At 35.9% G+C, this 22,239-nt stretch overlaps 1 protein-coding gene across 2 annotated transcripts in view; it reads left to right on the forward strand.

Moving 5' to 3' along the window:
- The window catches only part of SMG1 (SMG1 nonsense mediated mRNA decay associated PI3K related kinase), a 69,389-nt gene that overhangs the window by 13,941 nt on the left and 33,209 nt on the right, over positions 1–22,239 (forward strand). For both annotated transcript variants that reach the window (XM_075515113.1, XM_075515114.1), the window contains 20 exons: positions 185–340; positions 5,667–5,803; positions 8,101–8,159; positions 8,933–9,146; positions 9,968–10,093; positions 10,188–10,260; positions 10,951–11,048; positions 12,671–12,844; positions 13,894–14,118; positions 14,862–14,963; positions 15,420–15,689; positions 16,262–16,392; positions 17,117–17,278; positions 17,753–17,871; positions 18,640–18,727; positions 18,812–18,913; positions 19,389–19,529; positions 19,846–20,045; positions 20,324–20,520; positions 21,274–21,441. In XM_075515113.1, the coding sequence (XP_075371228.1) occupies positions 185–340; positions 5,667–5,803; positions 8,101–8,159; positions 8,933–9,146; positions 9,968–10,093; positions 10,188–10,260; positions 10,951–11,048; positions 12,671–12,844; positions 13,894–14,118; positions 14,862–14,963; positions 15,420–15,689; positions 16,262–16,392; positions 17,117–17,278; positions 17,753–17,871; positions 18,640–18,727; positions 18,812–18,913; positions 19,389–19,529; positions 19,846–20,045; positions 20,324–20,520; positions 21,274–21,441 (2,942 nt within the window). The remainder of the gene's footprint in view (positions 1–184; positions 341–5,666; positions 5,804–8,100; positions 8,160–8,932; positions 9,147–9,967; positions 10,094–10,187; positions 10,261–10,950; positions 11,049–12,670; positions 12,845–13,893; positions 14,119–14,861; positions 14,964–15,419; positions 15,690–16,261; positions 16,393–17,116; positions 17,279–17,752; positions 17,872–18,639; positions 18,728–18,811; positions 18,914–19,388; positions 19,530–19,845; positions 20,046–20,323; positions 20,521–21,273; positions 21,442–22,239) is intronic.

Here is a 22,239-nt window from a genome sequence, read left to right on the forward strand (position 1 = left end):
GTGACCTGGAAACTTACAGGGCATAACAAAACATTTTTGCATGTGAAAGTGAAAAAGGAAGCCAAAGAAGGTGGTAAAGGATAGGGCTGCTAATTTGCATATGAATTGAATAACTCATAACATACTAACCTACTAAATACATGGTCTGATAGCCTGTTTTAATCTCATGTTGGTTTTTCCACAGGTGGCTACAGTGTCAATGGAGGATCTGGGGAAAATACTTATGGTCGGAAGTCGTTGGGGCAAGAGCTGAGAGTTAACAATGTGACCAATCCTGATTTTACCAGTGTTCCGCATGGGAATCGTGCTTTAGCCACAAAAGACATGAGGAAATCACAGGGTAAGGATACCACAGACTTTCATGAAAAGAGGATCTCTTTGGGCAACTTCTCTTGTGTTCAGAATATGAAAAGTTCACTATGATTAGGCAGTCTATATGGATTTTATTTTTTGTGATATATGATTAGATGATGTTGATGGAAACTGTCATCTTGTATGTACTGTTCCCTGCATTGAGACTTCCTCCATAGGTTAGGCAGATCTCTCGACTATATGGCTTATGCTATCAATCTTTCAATTTCCTTTAAATAGCTTTTTGAACCCATATTCAGGTTAGCCAAATTTGGCAAAGACACCGGGGCTCCAAGAAAGAGAATTTGCTCTTAGATTTGTTGAAAATTGATGCCTGAGTAAAAAGTTGTTAATTAATGAGTCCCTAGTGTGGGAAAACCTGCAACAGTGAGCTCAACCGTTATCTGTTCTCACTGGCCTGCAGGTCAACTAGTCATCACATCATACCAGCTGATTAGTCAGTAGATGTGTATTCCTGAACCAGCCACAATTCATGCTCCCTCTTGCTCAGCTGAGGAGTAGAGGCCAGGGAGGAACTGGAAGCATCAGAAGAATGTGGGCAGGGTCTTGGGAGGTGCAGTGAGAGGAAATCTGGAGTTGCGAGAGGGTGCCAGAATGCTGGGCATGTGCTTTTGAGAAAGAAGGCTTCACTTTTCCCACTATTTGGGTTTAAATCATAGTTTTTTTTTTTTAAAAGAAGAAAGTTATTGCAAGGCCTTTTGAATGAAAATAGAAACTTTGTTATGACTAAGCACTGTCATTTATTGCATCACTTATATACTAGGTGGTAGTTGAGCCACTGACAAAAACTGTGACTGCTTTATGCCAGGCACGTTATAAACATAGGAGGACACGGTGTTTCTCCTCAGGGATTTATATTTCAGAGGAGACAAAAGGTGAAAGACGAGTGTTCAGTGTGCTTTGCGGGCGGAAGAACTGAGGTGCAAGTGGTGACATGACTGTTGTAAAAGCCTGATCTTTGGAACAGGTTAAACTCAGATTTTATAATCCCATTCTAGTGTCTTGATATAAAAATTACTCAGTCCTTTTAGTGTCTTAAATTATGTGTCTGTAGAGGAAATAGAGAATTGTCTAACAGAGGACTCTGTGTAAATAATACTTCTGGTAGTGGGCTTGTGCATGAATTTACTATTAGTTAGTACTGGCAGAAAAATCACTGTTCTAGGTACGTCAGTACATCTTTAATCCTTAAAATGTTAAGAACTATAATTTCCAATGACTGAAGTTGCTGCCTATGACTTGTATGCCTCTGTACGTATGCCTCTGTCCTCTAGATGTCAGATTTCAACAGTTTTTCCTTTTTAACTGGGCTATCTTTGTGATTGTTGTAGGTTTCAGCAAGTCATTTTGATTTTTCTTATCTTCTTTAGAATACAGTGGGATTATGTTGCAACAGGATCTTATTTTTTAAATTCTTTTATGTTTTCTTGTTTGTTAGTGTGTGCATTAAGCAATTTTTAAAATAGTTGTCTTCTGTGAGTGATTTGGCATGTGGCTGAGACCTTGCTGATTTTTCACAAAGTGGAGTCATGGAGGTGTTCATTAAATAGTGCTTTGGTTAGTATAGCTTCAGTCATGCTCTTGGTTAGTTTATTTTTTTTATTATTATTTTTAGGTTATGATTATGGCTCAACAGACAGCTAACACTTACTCTCTCAGGGAGCAATGCCAATGTTCATCAGATATTAACTGAATAAAAACAAAGCTGCTTTTAGTAGAGAGTTTTGAACAGTACGTCTTGTTCTAGCAGCAGTTAAATGTGTGTCTCCTACCAGTAACCTTGGTGCTGGTAGTTTTATTTATACAGTTCTGGTTTTAGTTTTTTTTTTTATATGTAGGACAGCACAACCATATTTCAAAATAAGTTACAGTTTTCCATGAGGGGATTACAAACAAAGATAAACACAGAGAAGACAATACTAAAAAGTTGTGAGTTGTGGATTTAATTAATTCAAGTGTTGTACCTACTGTTGACTTTTCATCTAACACTGAAGAGTCAAGCAACATTTTTAGGGACAGGAGGGGGGACTTTGCAAGGGACCTTGCAAAGATCTAGAATATCTTTGTAAAAAGTTATTTAGTAAAAATAATTTTCAGTGTTTTCCAAACCACTGCATCCTAGTTTGCCCTTCAACAGCAGTATCTAGTGACGTAACCCAGCTGTGCTGGTGTAGCTTCCCATGTGCTTGCTGAGTGACAGAGATCGGTGCGAACTGGGAGTGACAGAAGAGAAGTGATCTGTACTATGTGTTCCTGGTCCAGGTTAGTGTTGGTAGAGTGCAGCTGTAGGAATATTGTAAAAAAGACTTTTCTCTTTCTCATGAGGCACATCTGTTGTCTTGGAAAGCACTGTATTATGGGGTGGCCAATACATTGAATTATTCAAGGACAGATTCAAATTGCTGTTTTGAGAGGCTTCATACGTAGACAGTCTAATAGTGTAATAAGTGTGTGTCGATTCAGTTCAGCTTAAGCTTTCAAGATACATTCAGTAATGTAGAACACAGTGCTTTCCTAGCAGAAGAGTTTTCACATAGAATTATTAATGAAAAGCAGTTGCACTTTTTATTTTGTGTACTGTAATCTGTGTTAATTTCCATCGTAACCAAAAGAACTTTTGTTCTTGTTTGCATGTGTTTTGTTTCTGAACTGTTTCATTTGAACTTTCAAAACAAAATTTTTTTCCCTGGTCTGGTGGCTGCCTACTACTGCCCAGGTTTTAAAGAAAATGATAGACATGGTACACCCCTGGGCAGGCTCCATTCTTCCTGTTAGTCCTTTTCTCTCTTCTCCAAGGCTGATCCAAGTTTTTGGGTGGGTAACCGTGCTAGGTCCATCTTCCTGAGGTTTGGCTATGTATTGACCATTGGCAGGCAAGCCTTGGACTACAGCTGCTAGCTCAACTCTGGGCAGAAATACAAGGAGATCTTCAGATGCAAGTGATCATCTAGCAGGGATTGTAGTTATTAGTCTGGCACCATCACTCAGGAATACCTCAGGTACTGCTTCAGAAGGTGTCTTTGGTCATCATGGTTCCTTGTATGTTTCTTGCCAGACACATGGCTTTTCATCCACTACTGAAGACTCTGGTTTCTGAATAAAGCACGGGAAAAGAATCTTAATTCTTCCTAAATGGATATGTATGCCTTAGTCTTCTGTAAAATCAGTAACATCTTAAAAGAAATGCTCTTCATGCCTGTCGGATAACATCTCAAAATGTCTTGTGTAGTTGTGCTAGCTAGGAACACAACATAGATTTGATCCTTCAGACTCTTATTGCTATTTTAATGTTTGCTAAGCCTGCCTAATCCTTCAGAATGTCAGGTGTCTTCAAAATTAATTGCTTAAACTGATGCCTGGCAAGAAACAGATTATCAAAGCCTATTTTATTCACACTCTCTTTTAAAATTCAAAAAATACAGACAGGAAAATAAGGTTGAGAATATTCTTCATGATTATGATATAGAAGACATGCTTTCCTGTAGATGATGTCATGACCTATAAGAGTTACTGGCCTGTGGGTGGGTTCATAGGATTCTGTAATACACAAGGACACAAAGGTTTTGTTTCTTAAATTTCTTTATTACAAGTTACTACGAATTACCACTAGTAAAGCAAGTATATACTTATGATTAATTACTTATATGTGCATATATATATATATATAAAATTCAAAGTCTTACTGGTACAGCACTTGCCAAACTTCTCCCAGGAGTGGGGCCAATTGATGATAGACAAAGTCTCACTTCAAAGATGACCTGTATCATGCAGCCTGGAGTCAGTCAGACATCCCCAGCAAGGGTCTGGTCTGTCCAGGAGATCTCGTGTAGCAAAGTCTTTGCAGGGGGAGCTCTCAGAGAGAAGCTTCATTTTGGATAGAGTGAGTTATTTTTATATTAGAGACATAAGGGGGTGTAGGACACAACCACCTAGAGCCACCAGTAGCTTTTACTAACTACTGTTTTTCACCTGGAGCAGCCAATAGATGATGCTGGTTTCTATTTTCTCGGACCAATGTTTGCTTTCCCAGTGTTTTCCCAGCTGGAGCAGCCAGTCACTGTTGCTGATTCCTGCTTTCCCAGGGTGTTTTCCACCATTACAGTCTATTTTTCACCTTTCCAGACAATAAGCTTGTTGTTGCAGTTTCTTGGTTTTGCACTTATCGAGGGTATTTCAGGATGTCTCAGGTTCTTAGGTACCCAGCTGCCCTTCACGGACACTCCAGGTTCCCAGGCTGGGTTCTCAGGCTAGCAGTTCCAAGGCTGGCAGACATCATCTTCTGTCAGTATTTTTGCATTATAACCTTCCCATTGTAACCAGGTTGCCTTTATGGCTGCTCCCATCAGATGACTGATGTGTAACATACCAGAGAAAAAAGCTGTCTGTAGTTGTCTTGGGTGTTCTCATAAGAGTCATGGTGACTAAGAAAACCTCATTGTGTTCCATGAATCCTCTAATTTTAATCATCATGAAACATCTAATGTTAAACTTTTCAAAATAAACTTTGTTTCCTTTTTGCAAATGAAGGAAATGAATTATTCATATAAATTCATTGTAATTGGTACCTAAATCAGGTAAACTGAGTTCTGACCTTCACTGGTATCAATAGTGCTATTGGTCAACTTAAATGTTTTCTTAGGCAGTTGCTAATTCTCCTGTATTATGATCCACTTAAATCAATAGCTACTGCACCTCTGCACACTGTATACTTTTGTTCTGCAGTAGAGGAAGAGTAGATCTATTTTCCTTTTCAAAGCAGAGCCCTACTAGCTATCATAGGACTACTCATAATCTTTCTTCTTGTGCCAAAATGACAGAGAAAATTTTGTTTCTTGGTAGTTGCTTGAGCTTAAGTCTGGTTCTTTGCTTCAAGCAGCAGCTTATTTTTTCCACAAGTTTTTCTTTAAATATTATTTGTTGAATTATTTTTGTTTATATATTCAGTCAGAAGTCTGTTTTAACCTTACTACACCCCTTTTTTTTTTACTTCCATTTATGTAGAAGGGAACTAAATCCAGGTTTTTGTGTAGAAGTAAAACAGTTCTGCTTAGTTCTGAATGAGTTCTACCCAGGTACTGGGCTGTCCACTGGAAGAAATTAAATATTTTGGTACCTATATTAGATTTTTATATTTAATTTTCCTCATATTAGCTTTAAAACAGGATTTATTTTTTTACTTTTTTTCTCAAATTACCATTATGACTTATTGAGTCCACAAATACACATTTCAGACAATACAGATACTATTGATCAAATTCTGTAGAGAAAATAAATAATTGCTTTTTCTTTTTCAGAGCGATCGTTGTCTTATTCTGACGAGTCTCGACTGTCAAATCTTCTTCGGAGGATTACTCGGGAAGATGACAGAGACCGAAGACTGGCTACTGTAAAGCAATTGAAAGAATTCATTCAGCAACCAGAAAACAAACTGGTTAGTAATTTTTACTTTTCCATAACACTGGAGTATTTCTCATTTTATAAAACTGTCTTTTTAAAAATCTGAGTATTGGGATATGTCTGCGAGGAATATCTTATATACAAGGAATTTCCTTCCACAACAAAGGAAAGTGTATTCCTGGATTGCCTGTGCTTTTTCTGGCATTCAGGAAATTTTTTATTGCTTGATTACTTGTGATGTATTGCCTTAAAGCAAGCTACTGAATGCATGAGCTGAGGAATAAATATGGCATGCATGTGGGTTTTTTTGACTGGTCTTAGCAATATCCTCTGGATCCTTCAGCAAGAGAATACAGGAAAAAGGAAGTAAAACATGTTGTCTTGTTCAAGAACTGTTTCTGTATTTTAAATTAAAAATATGCAGATATTTATACAGTCTTGTGAATAGCTCATCTCGGAGTTACTCAGCTTTCTAGCTAAACACCTTTGTATGTGTATTCCCTTTTATGGGAAGAGAACAAAATAAGTCTTTGTTTTCATTACATCTTTGGGTTTTTTAATGGATTGTTGAACTCTAATATCCTCAAGTGTTTCTTAAGGATTTGGCGGGGGGGAAGTATCCCACTGTGGGTATAAATTTTTAATATTACTTATTTTGAAGTGAAGTATTAAGAGTATTTTGTCTGACACATCTCCCCCACTGTTTTGGAGAGCTTAGGAGTTCTCCAGGTATTGAAAAAGCAGGAAGTGATGGTTTAATACCCTGCTGCTCATTTACAGGCAGTGCTGTGATATTTCAGTTGTGGGTTATGTGTCTATCCATATTTATAAGAAGTTGGTTCATTCTCTCATATATTAATTAACCGGTGGTAATTGTGCTCTTTTCTATTCTGTGCACCTAGGTGTAAGCAGACCATGTGCAAGTGTAGCTAATACTTCAGCTTTTCTCTGAAACAAAATCCTTGTTAATACAAGGGTTTGGGGAGTAAATGCTTTCCACAATTTTTCCGTGGTTGGTTTTTTTTAATTACTTCCATTATTCTCAATGCATTTTTTCCCCAGTTTTTTTGGTAACTGCATTTTATTTAGGTTTATTGGTATCTTGGAACATACTGGAATTGCCACTCTAATATCTAATTCAGTGGTGACAAACTTTGTACTTTTGTACAAAACAAACTTTGTACTGTTAGCAGTCAGAACATTAAAAGTTTGTCACTGAGAAACTTTTCTTTAAACTTCTCCCAGCTCACTAATGAGAACAAGGATCAGATGTCAAGTGATATCCACGATGTCAAGCCTAAAACTTTATAATGGACAGTGTTTAACCTAGCAGTAGCTCCTGCAGTTCTTGACATTATTAAGCATAGTTTGAGTTCTTTTCATTCTCAGGGTTGAAATGTGTGTTCAACAAAGTAAAGTTACTACAAGTGGCATTGTCATGTAATGGCATCATGCTCCAGCTTCTCAATTGTATAATTGCCTTCTCCTGTCTCTTTTATAGCCTCTCTTGCAGACACCAGGCACATTTTTAAAATGTCCTTGTGAGTTCTGAGGGGCCAAGCATGTGGACCTCTTTCTCTCTCCATCCCCCACCCCCCCAAAAAAAGTGATGTTGCTCAAAACTTAACAACAAAGACTAGATAATATCCACTGCGTTAAAGATTAATATCTTTCTGAAGAAAAGAGGACAAACCTTTTTATTAACTTGTCAAGAAAGCTTGTTAATATCTTATACAGTTGCAGCTAATGTATTATTTTGCAACTCAACTCACTAATGTGGTTCGTTTTTTAGTGCATATTAGGAAAACAAGTATTTTTGGTTATGTTTACTGAGAAACACTGGTTCATCAATAATGTTTCATCCCCCAAAATAGTACTCCGTTTCTCGGAAAGTCAGGATTGCCTAAGTAGAAATTTTAATACTTCAGATTGTATTATCTGATGAATTAAATATTCTGCTGATACAATTAATTATTAGTATAGGAGACTAGGTCTTCGGTAGATGCTACTGATGAGCTGTACGGTGAGTCTTACATTTGTGATGTAATGTTATTGGCAAGAACTAAACTTAGAACAAACATCGATAGCAGGCTGCCAGTGTTATTTTTGTGGCTACTGTAAATAAATATGAAATATAACATGTAGGATAATATTGCAGTATTGCTTAATATAGTTCATGCTAGTCTGCAGTGGCCGTGAAAAGCATAATAGCATTCTATTAGCAAACAGAATTGGCAGTAGTGTTTTTAATGTGGGTGTAAACAGGATCTAGTTTGCAGCAATTATTGTGCCATTATTATGCTTATGCCTTTTATGTATCTTATGTTATAGGTACTAGTTAAACAACTGGATAATATCCTGACTGCCATTCATGATGTACTCAATGAAAGGTAAGCTGGAAAAACTAAGCAGTTTGAAGGCTTTAAAGAGGAAAAATAACGACAGTGTTAGGTTTGGATTTCAGTATAGAAATGGAGTAGAGGGGAGAAAGGTTGGAAGAAATTCATTCAGTAATTTTGCACGGGTGTGACATTGCAGTAACAGGACTGAACTGAGGGATAGTTAAGAACTGGGGGAGAGCTAAGACTCTCTTAAGCATATCAACAATACTGTAAGACTGTCTAGAGTACACTTCACATGGAGAGAATTTGAGTGCACAAGTGTGGCTTTTATGTTGTAGGTAATATGAAGTCTTTCTTGACTATGTTTAATCACGTGGGTGTAGTAGTGCACTGCTGTGGTTGTCTAGCTTGCAAACTGAACTTAAGTTTTTTTACAACCTGATCTAATTCATTTACATGCAACTAAGAGCATGTGCAGAGGGAGCTCAGGTGTGTGTGGGCTTTTTGGTGTTTAGTTCAGTGTTATTACCCAAAGTCAGCTGTATGTTAAGAATTTTCTTCCTTGGATAGTGTGTTGCAAGTAGAATGGCCTATTTATTGCATACTTTTATTCAAGTTGATTTATTCCATAGAAATAATATTTCATAGACTTTTGCAGATTATTAATTTTTATTTTAGCTTCATCAATACTGCCATTAAGTAGCTTCATTCATTAATATATTTTTCTGCTTTATAAAATGTTTTAATTTGTTCATGGTTTCTTCTTTTCTGCTCATGTCTGGAGATTCCACATTTCTCTTTTTTTCTCCCCCAAAATACAGTAGCAAATTGCTTCAAGAACTGAGACAGGAAGGAGCTTGCTGTCTTGGCCTTCTTTGTGCTTCTCTGAGCTACGAGGCTGAGAAGATCTTTAAATGGATTTTTAGCAAATTCAGCTCATCCACAAAAGATGAAGTTAAACTTCTTTATTTGTGTGCAACCTACAAAGCACTAGAGACTGTAGGAGAAAAGAAAGCTTTTTCATCTTTAATGCAGGTAAGACTACAAGTTAAAACAGGATTATTAATGATTTTTCCAGTGCAATGCTTGAATCAACTTTTTAAACTGGAATGAACAATAAGTAATGCTATGTTGACATAATAAGTAAATATAATTACAACTGGGAGGGAACCTTCTGACTGAATGGGATTCTTTGATTACATTGGAAAGGAGTGTCAAGTCTTTGTAGGATGTTATATATTTTGGTGCGACTTTTTAGCATATATTGCAGATCCAAGAGGAAGAATCTTGTTGAGACCAAAAAGAGGACTCAAGTGGAATGGTACACAAACCCCAAACTGTTGATTGCTTCATGCTACCTGCTATTTACAATTTCTAAATTGAATTATAATTAGATCTGAGAGGGAGTAGGATGTGTGCAGACAAATCTGGTCCCCTGGTTCAAGTTTTAGGGCCTGTTATTTTGGGTGTAAAATGACTATGTCCAGGTCTGTGCTCCAATTTAATATTTACTTTACAGGGCCAAAAAGCTTCAGCAGGAGAAACAGGAACTTAGAACACCTAGTTATTCTGTGGCTAAAGAATTAAGAAAACAGTGTCCCCAAGCCTTGAACTTGGGTCTGCTATATTTCAAGCAAATGCCCACTTGAAATGATTGTTTTCATGCAGTATACATGATGGTTTTTACATTTTTTCCTTCCTTCAGAAAGAGTACTGAGATGTTTCTGTTGTTTGAATCAAAGTAGTTTGCTATAAAGTGTTCATCACTGAATAAATCTGTGTGTCTAATATCGTAACTTTTTCACATGTTGTTTTTAATGAAATGAAATGTCTAGTGGCTTTGCTTTACTTTTTAGCTTGTAATGACCAGCCTGCAGTCCATTCTAGAGAATGTGGATACACCAGAGCTACTGTGCAAATGTGTCAAGTGCATCCTTTTGGTGTCCCGATGCTACCCACACATTTTCAGCACCAATTTTAGGGTAAGCTTACTTTGTCCTCTCTCTTTCTTTCTCGCATAGAAATGTTGGTGCCACAAATTAGGTAATTAACCTTTTTTTCAAAATTGCTTTCCAGGACACAGTGGACATACTGGTTGGGTGGCATATAGATCACACTCAGAAACCTTCATTGACGCAGCAGGTGTCTGGTAAGTTTGGCCAAAGAGTCACTAGTGTAGTCCACTCTGGCTTCCAGATGATGTGGGTTTACTTACATGAGTCTGGTCCTACTGACATGGAATTTGACAGAAAACCAAAATGAGTTTCTGACTACGTAACAAGAGACTTTGTTCCTAATTTTTTAGTAAATTTGCATTTGCCGTTTTGTGCTATATCTGGAAAAATGGGATGCTTTATTCAGGCTACATTTAAGCATCAATTGTTTTGTGTGACTTTTAAACAATTTTTAATAAGTTTATAGATCTTAATATATTATCTGTGAAAGAATATTTTTTCTCCTGTGTACTTCTAGAAAACCTTTGTGATAAAGATATACTGTACTGGCATTTAAGAAATTGGGAAACTTCTTCCTATAGCTATAGCAGTTGTCTTGGAGTTATTCACAGCAAGTCTGTTATGTTTCCTATGTCATAGTCCTAGATTCTGTCCTTAATGTTTAACTGCTGTGGGGCAGGACTGAACCTTAAAATGAATTTGTCAAAGGGACAAAGGAGGGAAATACAATTTATATTTATTTTAAAAACAGCTTATGTTAAAATTTTCATGCAGATGACCTTCTCTTACCTTAGCAACTTTTACCTCAGCAATATGCAACTAAAATTTAATTTTTGTATGTTACCTTGTTCATCCATTTTAATTGCCCTGATATTTTTATACAGGATGGCTGCAGAGCTTGGAGCCCTTTTGGGTGGCTGATCTTACTTTTTCTACCACGCTCTTGGGTCAGTTTTTAGAAGATATGGAAGCTTATGCTGAGGTAAACAAGACTTTAGGGTATATACCAAAGTTAACTGTTGTGGATTTCTTAATAAATCCACAGCTGTGATTCTTATGGATGTATTACATTTGTAGAAAATAAAATTAAGTGGTTTTCCTGGGGGAAAGAGGATCAAATTGCAGAGTATACTTAAGGCATGTACAATGACAATTCTACACAAATCCTCATGAACTACTTAAATAGTATCATAGCCAGGCTTTCAGCCATTGTTGATTGAGAATACCATGTTATAATAAAAACAATTAACTGAACAGAAATGCCTTCATTTTTAAAAAGCTGCAATGAAGACATTTCACGGTCTTTCCTTGGTATTTGCTCAAATTGTCCAACTTCAGAGTTTTTCAGAAGTAGTGACTATTGGGGGGAGAGTGATTCTTAATGCTTCCATAGATTAATGGTAAATCTGTCTTTTTTTAAAATAAAGTAACGGATTATATTGTGCAGGAAATAATGCAGCAGGAACTGATAGAAAACTAAAGTATATTCATTTAACATACTTTTGACTCTGTAACCTTTGCTTAGTTAACAGGGCGTAGAGTTTATCTGATGCTGTTGTTAAAGGAAGAGTTTTGGTTTTTGGGGGGGGGGGGTGTGTGTGTTATCTTTTTCTTAAGGTATATGTGCTCATATGTATATATGCTTATAACTAGATTATGCTATATTATATATGTTAACCTGCAGATCCTATAGGTGAAATTGTACTTCCAGCATAATCTTTTTCACTCAAAGCAGAATAAATAATTTGATTTTATTAGTGTACTTGTATGTACACGAAGGCTTCTGATGGTACAGCTTTAAGAGTTAGGACTCACAGACCTCTTTGGCAGTGTCAAGCCCACAGAAACCTGCGCTGCTGTGTCTGTAGGCACACAGTTGAAAGTGATTAGTCAGTGCAGTAAGTCGCTGCTTATCAACTTGTCTGCTGACCTGGACAGCGTGCATATTCTTAGTCACAGAAGAGTTTTAAGATAACATGCGTTAACTTAAATCATGGAGGAGGTGATTCCGGCTAGTGTGTTTTTATCTCACAGTGGGGTAGACCAAGGCTATGTCTATACTAATGAGATCAGCACTTCTGGGAATGTTCCCAAGCACTGATGCCAGCTGGCATGAAGTAGCCTGCTAGTGAACTCATGGTCTCCAGATCAAGGTAGCTGTATGTAAACAGTGTGATGGGAATGGCCACTCGAACATCCTGACTCCAATTTGTGGATGGGAATTCTTTGGGAGAGTGGTAAAAGTGTGCAGACAACTGTTGTAACAGTGCAGCAATATGGATGATCGTGTTCTAGGGGCCAGGAACATCATAAGCCTCTGTTTTAATTTACAAGATACAGTCCGAGTACTCTGTTTCAGTGGCTAAACTAATGAGCAGTATCTCATTATTGCTCTGTGACTTGCTCATCATCATTGTGTGCCTATATCCCATCTTTGTATGTATGTGAAGTTAGAGGTATTGGATAAATATATATAATTGGGTAGTATCTATAATACGTCTGGAAAATAGGTAGATCAAGTATTTTCAGTCTCTTATTTTGATCTTTTATGCATGTGTTAACTGTTAATGATGTGTACTGATACATAAAACTTCTGTGCTGTAGGACCTCAGCCATGTGGCTTCTGGGGAATCAGTAGATGAAGATATTCCTCCTCCTTCAGTATCACTACCTAAACTGGCTGCACTTCTTCGGGTTTTTAGTACTGTGGTGAGGAGCATTGGGGAGCGCTTCAGCCCGATTAGAGGACCACCAATTACAGAAGCATATGTAACTGATGTAAGAATTCCAAGTTTTTCTTTTTCTTTGTTGCTGACATGATTTATCACCATGTAATGATGCTATTCACTGTTGAGTTTATTTAGGCTTTGTGAATTTTACATGAATATGTACATGCTCAGCTTTGAGCAAATGTATTTTCTTGAAATACGCTACAAGAATTTTATTAAATATTAACATATAGATTGTGATAGTGGCACATGGGAGTCATATGTAGCAGAAACTAACTTTTTTTAGGCATTTTAACTTCATGCAGCTAGGTTTATGCTTGTTATCTGTTTTTGTAACCATAATGTTACCATTTATTCAGATTGCTATGATGCTATAAAAACTGAATTCAAATTATGAGTTCGATTTTATAAAATGTAGGGTTTTTTAATCCATGCTGAAATTGTATCTATCAAGTCTGATAGCAAAGTCCTCTTGCTCTAAAGTATAGTATAGGATGGTGTAACCTCAGAATATATATAATATGCGAAGTAGCTGCTATACTTCTGCCACGGGAACTGTAGAGGGTGTGAATGATTTAAAAAAAAAAAAAAAAAAAAAGTAAAAATACCTGCAGTCAAAATCTTGTTGTTGCTGCATGAGTGGAATTTATGCCCTTGTGGAGTTCTGTGAGGAACAAAACTTTTCGGATAAGTATATGGATTTCCCAGTTAAAGCCAAGACAGTTATGTAACTTGTGTCTTAATCTGCAGAGGATTCTTGTGACAACAGCTCAAGAAAAGAAAACTAGTCTGTCTTTTACAGGAGCAATTCTGTTGACATCAGTTGGAACTGAACAGAATTCTGAATAATGAATGTAGGTTTTCTAGGTCTTTGCGGGTCTTTAACTGAGTAGGAAACCAGGCAATTGAAGGTTTGTTTTTTCTTATACTTCTGAAGTGTAATGCCATGATGTGCATTATTCAGAATATTCTATTGACAGAGTTGACCAAGCTGCAGAGTAGGTGATGGGACAGGATATCAAATGGATGTGAATATAATTAAACTAACATGTAGTTCTTGTAATGGAGTTTAATTTAGGTGTGTTTTTAATTTTCCAGGTTCTGTACAGAGTAATGAGATGTGTGACTGCAGCAAACCAAGTATTCTTTTCTGAAGCTGTACTTACGGCTGCCAATGAGTGTGTTGGTGTTTTACTTGGCAGCCTAGATCCGAGTATGACCATACATGGTGACATGGTCATCACATATGGATTAGATCAAATGGAAAATTGTCAGACTTGTGGCACTGATTATATCATTTCAGTCCTGAATCTGTTGACACTGGTTTGTACATATTTTTATTATTGCGGTTTTTGCATTGGAAAATATTATTTTCTAAGCAACCTTGCCTTTTTTGTGTGTGTGTATTAGATAAATATTTAAAACTCTTCTCTTCCTGATCACAAACAAGAAATTCCTCTTCTAAATGGTTGTATTCCTTTCTGTAAAGCTTATGCTGCTAGCTTGTTTATGGATTTGGCTTGTTGATAAAGTGGTGTTTAGTTTTAGACTGAGTGTGTGTTGGTTTTTTTGGGTGTTCCCCCCCTGCCTGGCTTGACTGTTGGACAGTGCCATTCTCTGACCTCTGCAGTTGATAACAGCACCTGAAGAATTTCAGAATCTTAGTGCTTAGTGTGTTCTATTTATCTACTTATGCAGTGACCTGGGAAATCAGACTTCTTCAAAACATAGCTCTTAATGTGTAGGCCATAAACTCTTAAACCCACATCGATGTAAATTAATCATGCAACTTTGTCTCTCAGCTGTGCTGTTAAAGCCTGAAAATAACTAATTCTCTGAATGTTAATTTGAGAAAGCAAATACAAAATACTTGCATTGCTGGGAGGCTGTTTTTTCTGAATATATACAAGCTAAATATATACAAATATATACAAGTGTATACTAAGTATACACAAAATACATACAAGTGTATACAAGCTAGAAAAACAGTACTTTAATCTTTAATAATCTAATAAAAATTAATTCAGGTAGTTAAAGATATTTATAACTTTGGTTTTTATCCACAGATTGTTGAACAAATAAATACAAAACTGCCGTCATCATTTGTAGAGAAATTATTTATACCAGAGTCTAAATTACTTGTTCTTCGTTATCATAAGGAGAAAGAGGTAAGAGTAAGTGACTCTTACGGGTGTATTACAACAGCCTTCATGCATTTCCTAGAATATATTTATTAAGCTGTAAAACTTTGTTAATCTTAATTATATATTTTTTTTTAATCTAACGATATATCTATGAAACTTCTGAAAAGGCAGATGTAGCTAGTTCTTGGTTTTGGCATTTAGATTTGATAAGGAATTGCTAAGTTGGCCATCATACCAGATAGAGAAGTCCTTAGTTGTTGTGGCTTTCATATTCAGCGTGTTATGTGGATGATCCAGAAAGTAATTAATAGATTCTATAAGTAAGCAGTACTTAATTACAGAAAACTGAAGATAGGTATGTGTATCAGGCTAGGCTATTCATAAATAATGAAGCATAATTTAAAATTTTGCATTGGTGATTAATATATTTCATTATTTCATGCTAATTAATTATTACTGTAATTATTTAATATTCTCAAGGTTGTTGCAGCAGCCCATGCTGTATACCAAGCCGTATTGAGCCTGAAGAACATCCCTGTTTTGGAGACTGCTTACAGGTTGATTCTAGGAGAAATGACCTGTGCTCTAAATAGTCTTCTCTATAGTTTACATCTTCCTGAGGCCTGTTCTGAAATCCAGCATGACTCTTTCAAGAAGCATATATTAAATGTGGATAATGCAAAGTTTGTTGTTATATTTGACCTCAGTGCTCTAAGTACTATTGGAAATGCTAAAAACTCATTAATTGGGGTGAGTAAAAACTGTACAGATAAAGTTTGTGCAGTAAGTGTAAAAACACTTTTCTACTTAAAATATACCATAATGTATTTCACCAGTAGTGCACATATGTATAATTAAAATGATCATATTTGTTTCCTAACTTATGTTATAGAAAAACTTCCAGTATTAAAACTTAGGGGAAACAGAATGGGTGGATTGTATCTCTAGGTGGTGCATAATGAAAAGCAGTTTCTAGGGAAGAGCATCTTATGAGGGTTATTCATGGATTGATTCTAAGATCATCATAGTAATTCTTTTTAACGATCAAGACAGATAAAAGCAGCTTTAGTGTGTCCTCTGGTAGTATATCAGCCATGTGAAAACACTTGTTCCAGATCTTTCCAAATAAAAACATAAACTGCTTTTAACAGGTTGTTTAAAAAGGGGAAAGAAAATAGTTCCAATTAAGCTCAGAAAATTAATAGAGTTAAATTATTTCCCTTGGGAAGAAGCAAAACACAATAATTAATGTTATGGAAACTACACTTAAAAATAGATCCTATTTATTATGTTTCTTTGCTTATGTTGCAATTGTTTTATAGATGTGGGCCCTTTCACCGACTGTGTTTGCACTACTGAGTAAAAATCTGATGATTGTTCATGATGACATAGCAGTTCATTTTCCTGCTGTCCAGTATGCAGTACTCTATACATTATATTCACACTGTTCCAGGTATGAAGATTAATAATTCATCAGTATTTTAAGAGCACTAGGATGGACTGATCTGAATAGAATATATTGTTGGAGGGATGAATTTAAATAGGCTATTACAATTAAGCTTTTGCCCAAACTTCCCTAATCAGTTTTTACTTTCATTAATTGCAGGGAGTCTATCTCAGCCAAGAAAGCATATCCTGGCTTAAAATTTGGCATTTTATTCAAAGGTAGATTAGAAGTCTTGTGTTTGAATAGACATAACTGAGGGAGAACTCTACTAAAAGTAAATAAGGAAAGATTATTTACTATTTTGCTTACTGTGAGACCTAGGAGAGGTAATGAAATGTAAACAACAGATTTAAACACATTTTGGACCTTATTACTACAAAATGTTGTCAAAGTAAGGGAATATATTAGTTTAACTGTTACTCTGTACATTTCTTGGTTTTGGTGATTTTTCACTAAGCATTTGATACCAGCCACAGTTGAAACCAGGTTACTGGGCTGCATGGACTGATGTAAAATTGTAGCTTTGTTCTTTTAGGCCAGTGATCAAAATACTTGGGTTTTGACATAATGTGGTTTCTGTGTGGGTGTATGTAACTTTTGCTGTTGGGTTTTTTGGTTGTTTGTTTGTTTTGGGGGGGTTTTGTTGTTTTTCCCCCCTCCTGTATACTTTAAGGAAGTATCCATAATCTTGGGGTGGTTTTATATTTTATGTTTTTCCTTGCCTTTTCAGGCATGACCATTTCATATCCAGTAGTCTCAGTTCTTCCTCTCCCTCTCTGTTTGATGGAGCAGTTATAAGTACTGTAACCACAGCAACAAAAAAACATTTCTCAATCATACTAAACCTTTTGGGGCTACTGCTTAAGAAGGATAACCTTACTCAAGATACCAGGTAACTAACATTCTCTTATTACAGGAGACTTTTTTTTTTTCCCAGTAGAATACCTTAATTCAGAAACCAGGATAATTTTCGTCTGTAAAACTTGAGGTAAACTTAACCAGTCAAGTATTTGGGTTTTTTTTGAAATATTAATAATGAAACACCTGGTGAAAAAGTAGCTGCTTATTTTTATGCATGAAAACTAGAAAAATTGAAACCATCATAAGATCTATACAGTAAAAGCAGAGCTGTCAAACTTTACTGAAAAAATTTTTGCTCACTGAAAGTACCCTTTTACAATAGTTACAATCCTGTATTACCAAAATACTGTGAAAGCTAGGGTACATTTTTAATGTTATGAAACCTTTTGTTTAAAAAATACGAGTTATGGTGTAATACTCATATGTAACATGAAGTAGTTTAAGTTATATTGAAAGATATCTTTCTGTAACTGTATAGAGTGACTAGTACTTTTGTTTTTTGAAGGAAACTACTTATGACATGGGCTTTGGAAGTGGCTGTTCTGATGAAAAAATCAGAAACATATGCACCATTATTTTCTCTCCCATCTTTTCATAAGTTTTGTAAAGGACTTTTAGCAAACAGTAAGATACTGCATATTTTTACTTATTAACTGTCTTTTACGTGGCATAATTAAGTACATAAGTGACCTTGTCATATACCACTGATAGCTGTAACTGTACTTGTTGTTTCATTTACTTTTAGGGGTGCTTCCAGTTTGTATTGTGCAAAAAATTACACTCTCCTTCTATAGCTTTTCTCAAATGGATCCCTATCTATTACTTATGCAAACAATTAATTTTCTTAAAATAAAAATTTGTGACTGTGAGACTGATCTACCAAAAATGTCAGTGATGTACCGAATCTTACTTGTAAGATTGCATTTTATTTTATCAAAAGCAGTGGAACCATTCCCTAATGTGATGTATTGTTTTGGATTTCAAAACCTGGAAATAGGTTTTGGGAGCAAATGCTTTTAGTAGCATCAGACTAGCAAGAGCAGTAACTTCCCAAGGCCAGGAGTTACTCACTTTACCTTAGTTTTTGTTATTGAAATATATTGTGTATAATGCCAGTGTATGGAGACCATAGAAGGATTAATCTGTCAGAAGTCAGAAAATGCCCAAAAGTAACATGTAGCACAAGTGACTTTTTGTTACTAACCATTTACTTGTTACAGTAAAACCAATCAACGAAATCAAAACAAAAGTATTGCTTAAAGCCTGTGTCTCCTTCTACCAGCTATGCTGTAAAAATGTCTTTAGATGTTCTACCACAACCAGAGTAATACATAAGTTATCTAATTCTAGCAAGAATAACTTTTTTTCTTTCCTTTCAACTCCTTAATTCAGCCCTTCTGGAAGATGTGAACATTTGTCTTCAAGCATGTAGTAGCCTCCATGCCCTGTCTTCCTCCCTCCCAGATGACCTTTTACAAAGGTACGTGCACAGAATTCTGTATATTATTTGAATTATGCCATTAATGGAAATGTTACCACCTTTTTTTCCTTTTTGGCGATGCAGGTGTGTTGATGTGTGTCGTGTTCAACTAGTACATAGCGGTGCTCGTGTAAGACAAACTTTTGGAAAACTTCTGAAGTCAATTCCTTTAGATGTTGTGTTGAGGTAAGTTGTTCAGATTAACTTCAATATAGAGAATGGTTTAGTTTATTTCTTCAATGACATTTATCTGAAAAATAATGCCAGTCGAATGTCATCATACTGTCTTAATTAAAAATCAAAAAGCATGAAGTGTCTTGCTATCTCTTCTACTTTGTTACAGGTTTAAGAACAGTAGGTAGTACACAAAGTAATTAACAAATTTGATAAACTGTGCAGCACTTCTTGCAGCAAATATGAATACTTGTAAGGTCCATGTTATCCAGAGCTTCAGCAATATTATGTCCTGCAGTTTGTTTCAGAGACCTGAACTCTTAAAGCACTTCATCTTAATACCAAAGAGTATACTTAGCGCCAGTCATTGCATATGTATGTGTGTGTATGTGTGTAACTTTTTTGGACAACTTTTTTTGGTTTATTCAAGTACATTATAGCATGGGTTGTTTTTTTCCATCCCCCCACCCCCCACCCCTTCCTGCAGTAACCGTACCCACACAGAAATACAAGAAATTTCTTTGGCTATAAGAAGTCATATGAGCAAAGCTCCAAGTAATACATTCCACCCACAGGATTTCTCTGATGTCATTAGTTTCATTTTGTATGGAAACTCTCACCGAACTGGGTAAGAACTTCTTTTAAAACTGAAATCCATGGATGTTGAATTTATAGCAAACAATTCCAGGCTATATTTTGTTTAAAATTTGTAATTATCGTTACAAATTACATTGCTTTACCTTCAATCTTTTTTTTTTTACACTTCTCTAAGTATTTATAAATACTTACAAATACACACCTTTTTGCATATTTGCCTCTGTACATTGCCGCTTGGAAATAATCCTGTGAGAGATTTGTTTGAGAGCAATAGGGAGCTGAAGTGTGTGCAGTACAAACTTGTTACCACATGAACTTGTGTTAATGTACTGATGTTTTTTTTTCAGGAAGGATAACTGGTTAGAAAGATTATTCTATAGCTGTCAAAGACTAGATAAGAGAGATCAACCAACCATCCCTCGTAATCTGTTGAAGACTGATGCTGTTCTTTGGCAATGGGCTGTTTGGGAAGCAGCTCAGTTTACTGTTCTTTCGAAGTTACGAACTCCTCTGGGTAGAGCCCAAGATACATTTCAAACAATTGAAGGTAATGCAAAAGATATAGTTTATTTTCATGGGATTTTTCTTGTAAGACTGTGCAGTTAAGAATTTCATGTCCAAGGCAAGAAGAACAATGGCTTTATTGTTTAGTGATTATAGATTTTAGCATGTTTTTGACGCATCAAGAAATGCAATGGCAGAAGAGTGGTTGCATAATTACTATTAAATTTTGAGAGATTTTACTTTAGCATTTCTATCCCTTGACACATTTAAATAAAATAGTCTGGTAACTTTTTGTTTTCCATGTTTCGGTAAAATGTGTAGGTATTATTAGGAGTCTTGCAGCCCATACATTAAACCCCGACCAAGATGTTAGCCAGTGGACTACTGCAGACAATGACGAAGGACACAGTAGCAACCAGCTTAGGCTTGTTCTCCTTCTACAGTATCTGGAGAACTTGGAAAAATTGATGTACAATGCTTATGAAGGATGTGCCAATGCCCTTACCTCTCCACCCAAGGTTTGTCTGTCTTACAGTGCTGATGTTACTTGAAACAGTCTATTGAATGAACAGTGTTTTCAGGGTTGTTCAGGTCTTAACCATGGAACTTCAGAAGAACTTCTCAAACAAAGTTTGAGACTCTTAATTTGTCTGGCTTTGACTTTGGCTTATTCCTAGAGAACATGTGAAAACAGGATTTATTTCTGGAGTGCCAGTTTGCATAGTTGCACAAATCAAGCAAGTCTGTAGTACCTCTAATTTGTAGCAGTTTGTAGCAATCTAGTAAATCTAATTCTAAATCTAAAATCTAAATCTAATTTGTGGCAATCACTTATTTGTAGATTGTCACTGCTATAAAGTGACACAATTATTTGAGGCTTTAAATTGCTTTTTGAGGAATATAGTATTTATAAACAACATACCCTTTTGTGCAGTTCTAACTGCAAAACATTCTTCACTGTTGACATAAGCTGTTTAATTACCAGACTTTGACATGACAGTAATACATAATTTATAGTCAGTTCATTTCAAGATTTTTAGCTTGCCAGTATGTCTGGCCAGTTGCGTGCTATGCATGATTTCAGACCATCTGCATTAATAAAATTAAAGATGCAGAATTTTACCTGTTTCTTCATCTCTCAATTGAAAACTCAACTGGAGGGAAGAAACTTGTCCTGACTTTGATCGTTATAAATATTAAGTACTTAATGTAACTATTTTGATTCATACAGAAGAACAGTATTGTAAAACTTATCTTTTCTGTCTTTAAAGGTTATCAGGACATTCTTTTATACTAATCGTCAGACATGCCAAGATTGGCTAACACGGATTAGACTTTCCATCATGCGAGTTGGATTGCTGGCTGGCCAGCCTGCTGTGACAGTCAGGCATGGTTTTGATTTACTCACAGAAATGAAAACTAATAATAGTCTCTCTCAGGTACTCTCTCTTCAAACTCTGTAGACTATTGCAAAAATATTCCCACGGTATTCTAAAAGAACTAAACTAATGCAATCAGTAGTTATTAAACCAACTGGTCTATAAAAGATTGTGTTATTTAAAACCACATTTTAAACTCATACTTCTGTATTCACAGACTTTTGTGGTTAAGTGATATGTAGGTTGGAGATTAGGATGTACTGTATACATGTGGTCAAATACTACACATAAATGAATGTTATAGTTAATTCACAGTTTAATTGAGCAATTTCTTTTTAAGTGGAAAGTTCTGCTTAAACGTTATGAAACCTCTGTTGTATTAGTGTGAAGCCTTCCTGAGCTTGTGGTAGTGTAGTGTCTTTGCTTACCTGTGAGTACGAGCAGGAGGGGGATGTATTGTGAGGGTGTCCTTCCTCTATAAGTAACTTAGATAAGTGCAGGGGTGGGATGAGTGGATAAAGTGTTTAAGCCTTCTTAAAAAAGTTGAATAGTTTCTTCAGTACATTACTTGATTTGCTTGAATATTTTAACAAAGGAGGTTTGATAGATATTTATTACTTCCTGCTTCTGTATGAATTCCCATACTTATATAGGTATAGACCATCACATAGTGATTGCTAACTATTGACATTCAGGCTGTGGATTCACAGCATATACTCTTCCCTTAGCTCCCCTGCTTTTCCAAAAGCAATGTAATGGATGGATATGCAGAGCGCTTCACTTGTAGATCCATATAATGAAATACTGCTTTACCATTTCCAAGTATTTAGCCATGTATATAGCTCTTATTTTATATAA

This window comes from Mycteria americana, chromosome 12 (assembly GCF_035582795.1).
Source record: "Mycteria americana isolate JAX WOST 10 ecotype Jacksonville Zoo and Gardens chromosome 12, USCA_MyAme_1.0, whole genome shotgun sequence".
In the NCBI taxonomy this organism is placed as follows: Eukaryota; Metazoa; Chordata; class Aves; order Ciconiiformes; family Ciconiidae; genus Mycteria; species Mycteria americana.